The 12694-nt window shown below is 39.2% G+C and overlaps 1 protein-coding gene across 2 annotated transcripts in view; it reads left to right on the forward strand.

The window, feature by feature from the left end:
- Nucleotides 1-1905: 1905 nt before the first annotated feature.
- LOC133563518 (cytosolic carboxypeptidase 4) overlaps nt 1906-12694 on the forward strand; it is a 199740-nt gene continuing 188951 nt past the window's right edge. Inside the window, exon 1 of one of the 2 annotated variants that reach the window (XM_061917681.1) lies at nt 1906-2124. In XM_061917681.1, the coding sequence (XP_061773665.1) occupies nt 2046-2124 (79 nt within the window). In that variant the 5' untranslated portion in view covers nt 1906-2045. The remainder of the gene's footprint in view (nt 2125-12694) is intronic. The other variant, XM_061917680.1, reaches the window with a different exon arrangement.

The raw sequence follows: 12694 nt of genomic DNA on the forward strand, positions 1-12694 counted from the left end.
CCAAAGTGGATCCAACACAGCACCGAGAGTCCCGTTCACAGCGGAGCCAGCAGGAAACCATCCCAAGCGGAGGCGGATCAGCGTGGGTTGTTACACGGTCAGTAATCTTTTTTTTCAGTAAATAAATGTTTATTCAACTTAACATTTATACAGTATGTTCCTGTAGGACATTCTGACAATTCAATTTCGTACAAAAAAAGACCTAAATATTTGTGTACAAATATTGTCTTTTTTTTAAATAATTGAATACAATACAAGCGAGTACTATCTCTGATTAATCATGATTAATTCAAAATTAAAAGTGTGATTAATCAGATTTTAAAAAATTATCATTTGACAGCACTACTGTTATTTTTGGACTATAAGGCCCACTTAAAATCTTTTAATTTTCTCAAAACTCAACGGTGCCTAATATACAGAACAATTTTAGTATGTGCTTACCGCCCTTGACGCTAGTTTATTTGGCACATGTTGAAATGATACGTGTGACCACTAGATGGCAGTCACACATAAGAGATACGTGTAGACTGCAATATGTCACAACACCAACATTTTATATGTGCCATTGAAAATATAGAAAATTACACACGGGGCTCAAAAATCGATCAAAATGTTTTAGTACGACTTTGGTTAGCTATCAAGCCGCACCAATTGATGGACTGTGCTGTGCTTCAACATACGAGTATTATTATTGGGTGTGTATAAGGTAAGACATATTATCTGGCGTTTTCTCACATGTCACAAAACATTTTGATCAAAGAACCACCATTACATGTTATGTACACCACAAGGAAAGGTTTTCAATTTAGAAAAAAAAGAATAATATCAATCAATCAATCAATGTTTACTTATATAGCCCTAAATCACTAGTGTCTCAAAGGGCTGCACAAACCACTACGACATCTTCTGTAGGCCCACATAACTCACACCCAGTGGGACCTCGGTGACAATGATGACTATGAGAACCTTGGAGAGGACGAAAGCAATGGATGTCAAGCGGGTCTAACATGATACTGTGAAAGTTCAATCCATAATGGATCCAACACAGCCGCGATAGTCCCGTTCACAGCGCAGCCAGCAGGAAACCATTCCAAGCGGAGGCGGATCAGCAGCCTTGAGATGTCCCCAGCCGATACACAGGCAAGCGGTCCATCCTGGGTCCCAACTCTGGACGAGCAGTCCATTCAGCCAGTACGTCATCAATGGCCACAAGGGAGAGTGAGACATAGGAGAAAAAGAGAAGAAACGGCAGATCAACTGGTCTAAAAAGGGAGTCTATTTTAATAATATTAAATATTTTAATAACACGACTCCTTTAATGCGCCCTTTTGTGTGAAAATAAACCTGACTTGACCCTCATCGGCAGTGCGCCTTATAATCCGGTGCGCCCTATGGTCCGGAGAATATGGTACTTTAAATATATGTATATTTTTTCTTCCTTTTAAAAAAAACATACACTATATCCAAAAATTCAAGCCATATGATAGTGTAATAGTGAAACTACCAATGGCCACGCCCTGCCGCTCCAAATAGATCGCCGCGCTGTGCAAAACAGTGGAATGGATTAATAATGAAAACTTAAAGTGTAGCTTTTTTCATGAATTCATTGATTCCATATTGTAGGCAACAACCTATTAAAGCATTCAAATTGTAAAATGGGTTTAAAATTACCTTTAACTTTTTACCATATGCAACCGACACTCCCTGCAGTAAAAGGCCGTGTACCGTTACACCTCAAGGGACACAACCCGCATACGTAGTTTTCAATCTCAGCTATAAATTGAAACCACTCTGTCAGAAGCATACACAGTCTTCGGGGATGTTTGACATTTGGGTTTCTAACCAATGGGCAAACACAAGAACATTTTAAACTCCGACAGGTGCTCCTCACTCACTGGATATCCTTAGGCACATACTGTACACCTCCCCGGATTTCCATTAGGCTTGCTCCCTTGAAAGAGCAAGACAAAAAAAGGCAGGAAATGCCTTTTCCTATTGACTATTTGAACATTTCCAATGGTGGGTAATCACATAAAACAAACATCATGTCCTGTCATGGTCACAATTGTTTTACATGGAATGGGATTCTGAGAGATCTGCAAGGGAGGAACATGTTCTGCAGAGGTAGGCCTTATTTCTTGTGTTATGAAGTACTGAGATGGAGGATTTTTGCAGGTTAAGGATGTGACTGTGATTTGTGAGTTTGGTGGTAATGTTTGGTAGAAATCTGCAGATCAGAGTTAAACTTGTGCCTACTTAGTCTGTTCAATTATCATAATTATCAACTATTTATTATCTGCTGATGGTCGGGATGATGATGACAGACTGTTTATTTTTCCTTCAATGGCAACGCAAGCTGCTACTGTATCATTAATCATGTTGTGTTTGAAGTGACATTGCCCATAGTCAATGAACATTCCAAGTGCAGTACTGTGGTTCTGTCCGTTTTTTTTTCATTATTTTGCTCAACAAAAGAAGCAACGAAAACACAAGTTTTAACACGTGCTGGCAGAACAAGGCAAGAGTGTGTGATACTCGTCTAGCTGCACTGCTATCTTTACTATGTGTCTGTTATGTCCAGAATGCCAGCCTGCATTCCGCCCTTACATTCAGAACATTTCAGAAATAGGGAATGTCCATGCAAAGAAAGACATGGATTTGCAAACTTTGATAAGCATAAATATGTACAATTAAAAGAAAAACAACAAACAACAATCCTTTATTTGTGTTGCAAAACCAAATTGTTGCTATCAAAAGAGTTGTTGGAGCCTACGAAAAAGTAAATACAATCAGTATTTAGATTAAACTCTTGTTTTAGTTGAGTTGTGTTGTGCATTTACAAATTGTACATGAATGTTAATGTTAAATTAAAACATTGAATGTGATAGTTACTGAAAAGGTGCATACTGTGTCCATGCTACTGAATATGAGTGGTACAAATAGTAGTATAATTTCTCATTGTAGGGATGTAACCATTCATTTAATCCATCCATCCATCCATCTTCTTCCGCTTATCCGAGGCCGGGTCGCGGGGGCAACAGCCTAAGCAGGGAAACCCAGACTTCCCTCTCCCCAGCCACTTCGTCTAGCTCTTCCCGGGGGATCCCGAGGCGTTCCCAGGCCAGCCGGGAGACATATTCTTCGAAACATGTCGCCGAGTCGTTTCTAGTGACTTGAACACGCCTAATCTTTCCTATCTCTTGAAGACTCAAGAGACCCAATAAGGGTCCCTTACTATTAACTATCTGTCATTTAGCTGGGGACACCCTAAACTACCTCTAGGGGTCCACACACCCCACTGTATGTATTTATTTAGTTTGCCTTTTCTTTAGCCCACCCCTATAAAGTTATTAATTTGTTCTACCCACAGTAAAAAACAGCTTCATCTATATCTTGACAAAAAAAAAACAATGACTTGTGTGTTTTTTGGATGTGCAGTAAAATGTTTCATGAGCTCAACTCACCTTAATGCAGTTAAGCTTCTCATCCATTCATCCATCCATCCATCCATCCATCCATCTTCTTCCGCTTATCCGAGGTCGGGTCGCGGGGGCAACAACCTAAGCAGGGAAATCCAGACTTCCCTTTCCCCAGCCACTTCGTCTAGCTCTTCCCGGGGGATCCCGAGGCGTTCCCAGGCCAGCCGGGAGACATAGTCTTCCCAACGTGTCCTGGGTCTTCCCCGTGGCCTGCTACCGGTTGGACGTGCCTTAAACACCTCCCTAGGGAGGCGTTCGGGTGGCATCCTGACCAGATGCCCGAACCACCTCATCTGGCTCCTCTCGATGTGAAGGAGCAGCGGCTTTACTTTGAGTTCCTCCCGGATTGCAGAGCTTCTCACCCTATCTCTAAGGGAGATCCCCGCCACCCGGCGGAGGAAACCCATTTCGGCCGCTTGTACCCGTGATCTTATCCTTTCGGTCATGACCCAAAGCTCATGACCATAGGTGAGGATGGGAACATAGATTGACCGGTAAATTGAGAGCTTTGCCTTCCGGCTCAGATCCTTCTTCACCACAACGGATCGGTACAACGTCCACATTACTGAAGACGCCGCACCGATCCGCCTCTCGATCTCACGATCCACTCTTCCCCCACTCATGAACAAGACTCCTAGGTACTTGGAGTCCTCCACTTGGGGAGATGGCACTCCACCCTTTTCCGGGCAAGAACCATGGACTCAGACTTGGAGGTGCTGATTCTCATTCCGGTGGCTTCACACTCTGCTGTGAACCGATCCAGTGAGAGCTGAAGATCCCGGCCAGGTGAAGCCATCAGGACCACATCATCTACAAAAAGCAGAGACTTAATCCCGCGGCCACCAAACCGGAACCCCTCAACGCCTTGACTGCACCTAGAAATTCTGTCCATAAAAGTTATGAACAGAATCGGTGACAAAGGACAGCCTTGGCGGAGTCCAACCCTCACTGGAAACGTGTCCGACTTACTGCCAGCAATGCGGACCAAGCTCTGACACTGATCATACAGGGAGCGGACCGCCACAATAAGTCCGGTACCCCATACTCTCTGAGCACTCCCCACAGGACTTCCCGAGGGACACGGTCGAATGCCTTCTCCAAGTCCACAAACCACACTGTTCCTCCTGAATCCGAGGTTCGACTATCCGGCGTAGCCTCCTCTCCAGTACACCTGAATAAATCTTACCGGTAAGGCTGAGGAGTAAGATCCCACGATAGTTGGAACACACCCTCCGGTTACCCTTCTTAAAGAGAGGAACCACCACCCCGGTCTGCCAATCCAGAGGTACCGTCCCCGATGTCCACGCATTGCTGCAGTCTTGTCAACCAAGACAGCCCCGCAGCATCCAGAGCCTTAAGGAACTCCGGGCGGATCTCATCCACCCCGGGTGTCTTGCCACCGAGGAGTTTTCTAACTACCTCAGCAACCTCAGCCCCAGAAATAGGAGAGCCCACTACAGATTCCCCAGGCACTGCTTCCTCATAGGGAGACGTGATGTGGGGTTGAGGAGGTCTTAGAAGTATTTTTCCACCGATCCACAACATTCGCAGTCGAGGTCAGCAGACCACCATCCGCACCATACAAGGTGTTGGCAGTGCACTGCCTGAGGCGACATATGGTGGTCCAGAATTGCTTCAAAGATGTCCGGAAGTCGTTTTCCATGGCTTCCCCGTACTCCTCCTATGTCCGAGTTTTTGCTTCCGCGACCGCTGAAGCTGCACACCGCTTGGCCTGTAGGTACCTGCCCACTGCCTCTGGAGCCAAAAGAACCCGATAGGACTCCTTCTTCAGCTAGACGGCATCCCTCACCGCCTGTGTCCACCAACGGGTTTTAGGATTACCACCACGACAGGCACCAACTACCTTGCGGCCACAGCTCCAATCAGCCACCTCGACAATAGAGGTTCGGAACATGGTCCACTCGGACTCGATGTGCAGCACATCCCTCCTGACATTTTCAAATTTCTTCCGGGGGTGGGAATTGAAACTCTCTCTGACAGGAGACTCTGCCAGACGTTCCCAGCAGACCCTCACAATGCATTTGGGCCTGCCAGGTCTGTCCGGAATCCTCGACCACCATCGCAGCCAACTCACCACCAGGTGGTGGTCGGTAGAAAGCTCCGCTCCTCTCTTCACCCGAGTGTCCAAAACATGAAGCCGAAAATCCGATGACACAACCACGAAGTCGATCATGGAACTGCGGCCTAGGGTGTCCTGTTGCCAAGTACACATATGGACACCCTTATGTTTGAACATGGTGTTTGTTATTGACAATCTGTGACGAGCACAAAAGTCCAATAACAGAACACCACTCGGGTTCAGATCCGGGTGGCCACTCTTCCCAATCACACCTCTCCAGGTTTCACTGTCGTTGCCAACATGAGCATTGAAGTCCCCCAGAAGGATTCGATTTTCTTCTTCATAGAGGTCTTCGATCTGCTCTTTGTCTGATCCCTCACCTAGGACCTGTTTGTCTTGGGAGACCCTACCAGGGGGCATGAAAACCCCCAGACAACATAGCTCCTAGCAGGGGCGTCACTAGGCCTATTTTTAGCCCCCTTAAGCTCCCTTAAAATATTCCTAAGCCCCCCTAAATAATTTGGCGTTATATTTTAATTTATTTTTTATTTTTTTTACAAATACATGCTGAAATATTCATTTTAAAATGGCCCAAATAAGAGTTTAACCTTCGTCTTGTGTTAGGGTCGGCACCGACCCGTTTTAGTTTTTTAAATGCATAAAAGAACCACATAAATTTATTTTTATGCATCAAGGCTTTTTTACTTTGTAAGGAACCTCTATTTCAACAAAATAAAACTTGTTTTTTTTGTTTCACTAAATTATAAAATGCTCTGGTTGAAATTATGACCTTGGAGTTGTTAGGGTCGGTTTCGACCCAGTTGTAAAAATAAGACTATAAAGCAATAAGTAGTGCCAAAACTGAACACACTGACGGCCAGCTCCTCTCCCAATCATGTGAGCTTTAGGGGATTCTCATTTTACCTTGTTATCCTGTACAAAAACAAACAAAGACGGGCATGTCCAGACATTTGAGGTCAATTCAGTATAGAGTTGTTGACTTGCAGAGTGCACACCATAGATGTTACAATAGTTAAAATTATTAAAATGAAAAGAACAAATTTATTCAAGAGATGTGTTCTAATACCCCTTAGTAATAGTTAGGTAACACAACAACCTTTTTTTTTATTTATATGATTCTCTTGAGGTTCATTTTACCATTTTTTTCAATTGAAATCGAGGGGTATACTGACAAAAAAAAGGCCCAATAGCCCACACCAAAAATATTAAAACCCATATTTTCATGGATAAGGAAACCTAACGAGGTAACCAAGAGATGAGAAACAAATTGGATGATAGATAATTGTTTTTAGTGTATTTTACAGCTGATTTAAGACATGGGTCAAAACAGACCCGTTAACAAAAGAGATGGTAACAGAAAGCTAACACAAGAGGAAGGTTAAAATAAATAATCATATTGTTAAGCCCCCCTAAATAATTTGGCGTTATATTTTATTTATTTATTTTCTTTTTTTTACAAATACATGCCGAAATATTAATTTGAAAGTGGCTCTAATAAGAGTTTAAAATAAATTATCATTTAAACCTGTCAGTATTCACTCAGTTTCCCCTCACTTCAGGTACAGCGCCCCTTTCGTGCGTCGCTATCCAATCCATTCCACTTGTTCACGTCACTTCCTGTTTGGAGTTCGCGCGGGTCTGACTGTCTAGTTCAGGGGTGCCCACACTTTTTCTGCAGGCGAGCTACTTTTCAATTGACCAACTCGAGGGGATCTACCTCATTTATATATATCATTTATATTTATTTATTTATGAAAGACACATTTTTGTAAACAAGTTAAATGTGTTTAATGATAATACAAGCATGTGTAACACATATAGATGTCTTTCTTTCACAAAGACAAGAATATAAGTTGGTGTATTACCTGATTCTGATGACTTGCATTGATTGGAATCAGACAGTAATGATGATAACGCCCACATTTTCAAATGGAGGAGAAAAAAAGTTGTCCTTTCTGTACAATACCACATGAAAGTGGTTAGTTTTTGGCATCTAATTCATCCAGCTTCCATACACTTTACAAGAAAAACATTGGCGGCAAATTCCGTAGCTTGCTTGATTGACATTCACGGCACCCGAGGGTCTTGTGAGATGACGCTGGCTGCTGCCAGTTCATTATTATGAAAAAATGACAGAGAGGAAGGCGAGAAACACTTTTTATTTCAACAGACTTTTGCGCCGTCCCTTCCGTCAAAACTCTAAAGGCCGACTGCACATTTCCTATCTTCACAATAAAAGCCCTGCTTCATGCTGCCTGCGCTAACAAAATAAGAGTCTCAGAAAGCTGGCGTGCACAAGTTATGTGCACGCCAGCTTTCTGAGGGATCGCTTGTGTACGCCAGTTTTCCGAGACTCTGTATTTAGTTAGCGCAGGCAGCATGAAGCAGGGCTTTTATTGTGAAGATAGGAAATGTGCAGTCGGCCTTTAGAGTTTTGACGGAAGGTACGACGCGAGAGTCTGTTGAAATAAAAAGTGTTTCTTGCCTTCCTCTCAGTCATATTTTCATAATAATGATCTTGCAGCAGCCAGCGTCATCTCACAAGACCCTCCGGTACCGTGAATGTCATTTAAGTGACGTCTTGGTGAAGATTGATGATCGCTAATTTTTAGGTCTATTTTTTTTAAAAGCCTGGCTGGAGATCGACTGACACACCCCCCGCGGTCGACTGGTAGCTCGCGATTGACGTAATGGGCACCCCTGTTCTAATCAAACAAGGATATTCAAAGTTGACTTATCCTGATGCCTTTATTGATGAAAACAGTGAATATTATAATATGAGTAATGTAATAAGTAATAAGTTCAATCGTTTTTTTGTAAATATTGGTCCTAAGTTGGCTGTTGATATCCCAGACAATGGAGTTACAAAATTAACTATTGAACAGAATTCTTTGTCATTCGTCCTCTCTGCTCCAAATGAGCAGGAAGTGACAAACATTGTGTGGAAGTGTAAAAGTAAGTGCTCCACTGACTGCCATGATATCAAGATGATATTGCTTCAAAAGGTTATACTGAATATTGGAAAACCCTTAACTTATATATGTAACCTATCATTCCAGACGGACCAATTTCCAAGTCAAAAGAAAATCACTTAAGGTAACTCCGCTCTTCAAAAGTGACAACAAACACGATTTCACCAATTACCGACCAATCTCTCTTTTGCCTCACTTCTCAAAAATCTTTGAAAAACTGTTTAACGCTCGACTTGAATACTTTCTTGAAAGCATCATATAATCAATGACTGTCAGTATGGCTTCAGGTCCAAACGAACAACCTCATTGGCGAGATGTATATATATATATATTTATATATATATATATATATATATATATATATTTATATACATATATATATATATATATACATATATATATATATATATATATATGTATATGTATATATATATATATATATATACATATATATATGTATATATATATATATTGCAAAAAAAAAAGTTTATTAATTTGAACATCAAATGTGTTGTCTTTGTAGCATATTCAACTGAATATGGGTTAAACATGATTTGCAAATCATTGTATTCCGTTTATATTTACATCTAACATAATTTCCCAACTCATATGGAAACTGGGTTTGTATGTATATATATATATATATATATATATATATATATATATATATATATATATATATATATGTGTGTATATATATATACATATATATATAGACCCGAAAATAATACGTTACAGTAGTCTATATATATATATATATATATATATATATATATATATATATATATATATATATTAGGGGTGTAACGGTACGTGTATTTGTATTGAGCCCTTTCGGTACAAGGGTGTATCGAACGAGTTTGTAAACTAAAGTGTTAACAAGTTGCTCTGTAGCTGCCTCTGTCTGAGCAGTGAGCACCCAGAATTGTCCCGCCCACACAACCATCTGATTGGTTACATACAAAGCAGTGCGTATTCACAGCGATGTAACAGCCAATCAGCAGGGCGTATTCAGTGCGCATGGAGTCAGTGCTGTTTAGCAGGTGAGCAGCTGACATCGTACACTCCCCAAATTATAAAAAACACTTCCCAATCACAACTATTACAAACATCACTATGAGCCTGTTGACCTTCTAGAAACTTAAACTGCAGCTCAGCTCTCTCATAGTTCTGGGTTGAGGTGAAGGCCAGAGGTGGGTAGAGTAGCCAGAAATTGTACTCAAGTAAGAGTACTGTTACTTTCGAGATTTATTACTCAAGTAAAAGTAAGGAGTAGTCACCCAAATATTTACTTGAGTAAAAGTAAAAAGTATGTTGTGAAAAAACTACTCAAGTACTTAGTAACTGATGAGTAACCTGTTTGTTTAATGATTCCAGCAACAAATAATGCACAAAAACATAAAAATAGCAATGAGCAAATTCAGAGCCAGGAATATCTCTTAAGAAACTAAAACAATATTATATATTAAATAATACATTAAAATAAATAAAAATTAAGGCAAATTGAGCCACAATAACTTAACAGCACCATAGGCTCAGTAGGCATTCATTGATTGATTGAAACTTGTATTAGTAGATTGCACAGTACAGTACATATTCCGTACAATTGACCACTAAATGGTAAAACCCCAATAAGTTTTTCAACGTTTATCAATTCCTTAATAAATGACCAAGTCGTGGTGATCTACCTCATATATACATACACATACACACATATCATATATATATATATATATATATATATATATATATATATATATATATATATATATATATATATATATATATATATATATATATACCTTTAAATATACAGTATATAATTTATATTTATTTATTTTGTGGTTTTTGTTCACATGTTAAAGGTGTTTTAATGAATATACATGCATGTTTAACATATAGATTCCTGTCTTTAATGAAGACAAGAATATAAGTTGTATAAGTTACCTGATTCTGATGACTTGTATTGATTGGAATCAGACAGTATAGTGCTGATAACGTCCCGGTTTTCAAATGGAGGAGAAAAAAAGTTCCTCCTTCCTGTCTAATACCACATGAAAGTCCTTGGTTTTTGGCATCTTATTTGTCCAGCTTCCATATTCGTTTTTATACACTTTACAAGAAATACATTGGCGGCAAACTCCGTAGTTTGCTAGTTTGTTTGCGCTGGCTTTCGGAGACTCTTATTTTGTTAGCGCAGGCGCGATGGAGCGGCACTTTTATTGTGAAGACAGGAACTGGGCGATCAGTCTTTAGGCTTTTGACGGAAAGTACGGTTGAAATAAAAAGTGTCTTTTTTCCTTTACACTTTTGATTGATTGATTGAAACTTTTATTATTAGATTGCACGGTACAGTACATATTCTGTACAGTTGACCACTAAATGGTAACACCCCAATAAGTTTTTCAACATGTCGGGTTCTACGTGTGACGGTCACGTGACCACCTGGCTCTGTTTGATTGGTCCAACGTCACCAGTGACTCCATGTGATTGGTGAAACGCAGGCATGTGTAGTTCCTACTTTGAATGCGTGTCTGACAAAAACAAAACAAACAAAGCGTGCATTAAGAGATCGATTAAAAAAAAAAGTAGCGAGTAGCGACCTGATTGCAGATAAATGGACCGGAGTAAAAGTAGCGTTCCTTTTCTATAAATATACTCAGGTAAAAGTAAAAGTATGTTGCATAAAAACTACTCTTAGAAGTACAATTTCTCCCAAAAGTTACTCAAGTAGATGTAACGGTGTAAATGTAGCGCGTTACTACCCACCTCTGGTGAAGGCTAATTAGCTTTTAAAATTAGGTTAGCTCATTTTGCTGTGTGTGTGTGCGTGTGTATGTGTGTATAATAAAAGTCAACTACAGGCTTCCCAAATGCTGTAATAAGTTAAGCATGATGAGTTGACTTGAAACTGTTTAATGTTGCACTTTTTATATGTAGAAGAAAGGTTTTGTCATTTCATTCAATCAAAGCAACAACTTGAGGCAGTTTAATGTGGATTAACGTGGGTAGAATTATTATAGTGTTCCCAATGTTAAAAGGATAAAGCCATTGTTTACAAATTTGGTAAATAAATAACCCCAAAAATGTATATTTTGTTGTTTTCTTACTGAACCGAACCGTGACCTCTAAACCGAGGTACATACCGAACCAACATTTTTGTATACCCTTAAACCCCTAATATATATATATACCCTAATATACATATATATATATATATATATATATATATATATATATATATATATATATATATATATATATATATATATATATATATATATATATTAGGGCTGCTAATCTTTGGGTGTCCCACGATTCGATTCAACATCGATTCTTGGGGTCGCGATTCGATAATATATCTACTTTTTTCGATTCAACGCGATTCTCGATTCAAAAACGATATATTTCCGATTCAAAACGATTCTGTATTCATTCAATACATAGGATTTCAGCAGGATCTACCCGAGTCTGCTAACATGCTAGCAGTGTAGTAGATTAAAAAAAAAAAAAAAACCTTTTATATTTATAAAGGACAATGTTTTGTCCTGTTTTAACAATTAAACGAACCAAAATATGACTTATTTTGAAAACATTGGACACAGTGTGTTGTCAAACTTATGAGATGCAATGCAAGGGTAAGCCACTGTGACACTATTGTGTTTTTTTTTTTATAAATGTCTAATGATAATGTAAATGAGGGATTTTAAATCACTGCTATGCTGAAATTATAACTAATATTGATACTGTTGTTGATAATATTCATTTTTGTTTCACTACTTTTGTTTTTTTCTGTGTCGTGTTTGTGTCTCATCTCAATTGCTCTGTTAAATGCCTTGTTGCTGGGTCAGGTTTGGTTTTGGAATTGGATTGCATTGTTATGGTATTGCTGTGTAGTGGTTTGTTGGATTGCTAAAAAAAAAAAAATCTATTTAAAAAAAAAAAAAAAAAATCGATTCTGAATCGCACAACGGAATGGATTTGTATTCGAATCGATTTTTCCCACACCTCTAATAGATATACATATATATATATATATATATATATATATATATATATATATATATATATAATATATATATATTTATTTATATATATATATACATATATAATAAATGGGTTGTACTTGTATAGCGCTTTTC

This window comes from Nerophis ophidion, linkage group LG12 (genome assembly GCF_033978795.1).
Source record: "Nerophis ophidion isolate RoL-2023_Sa linkage group LG12, RoL_Noph_v1.0, whole genome shotgun sequence".
NCBI classification, from domain to species: Eukaryota; Metazoa; Chordata; class Actinopteri; order Syngnathiformes; family Syngnathidae; genus Nerophis; species Nerophis ophidion.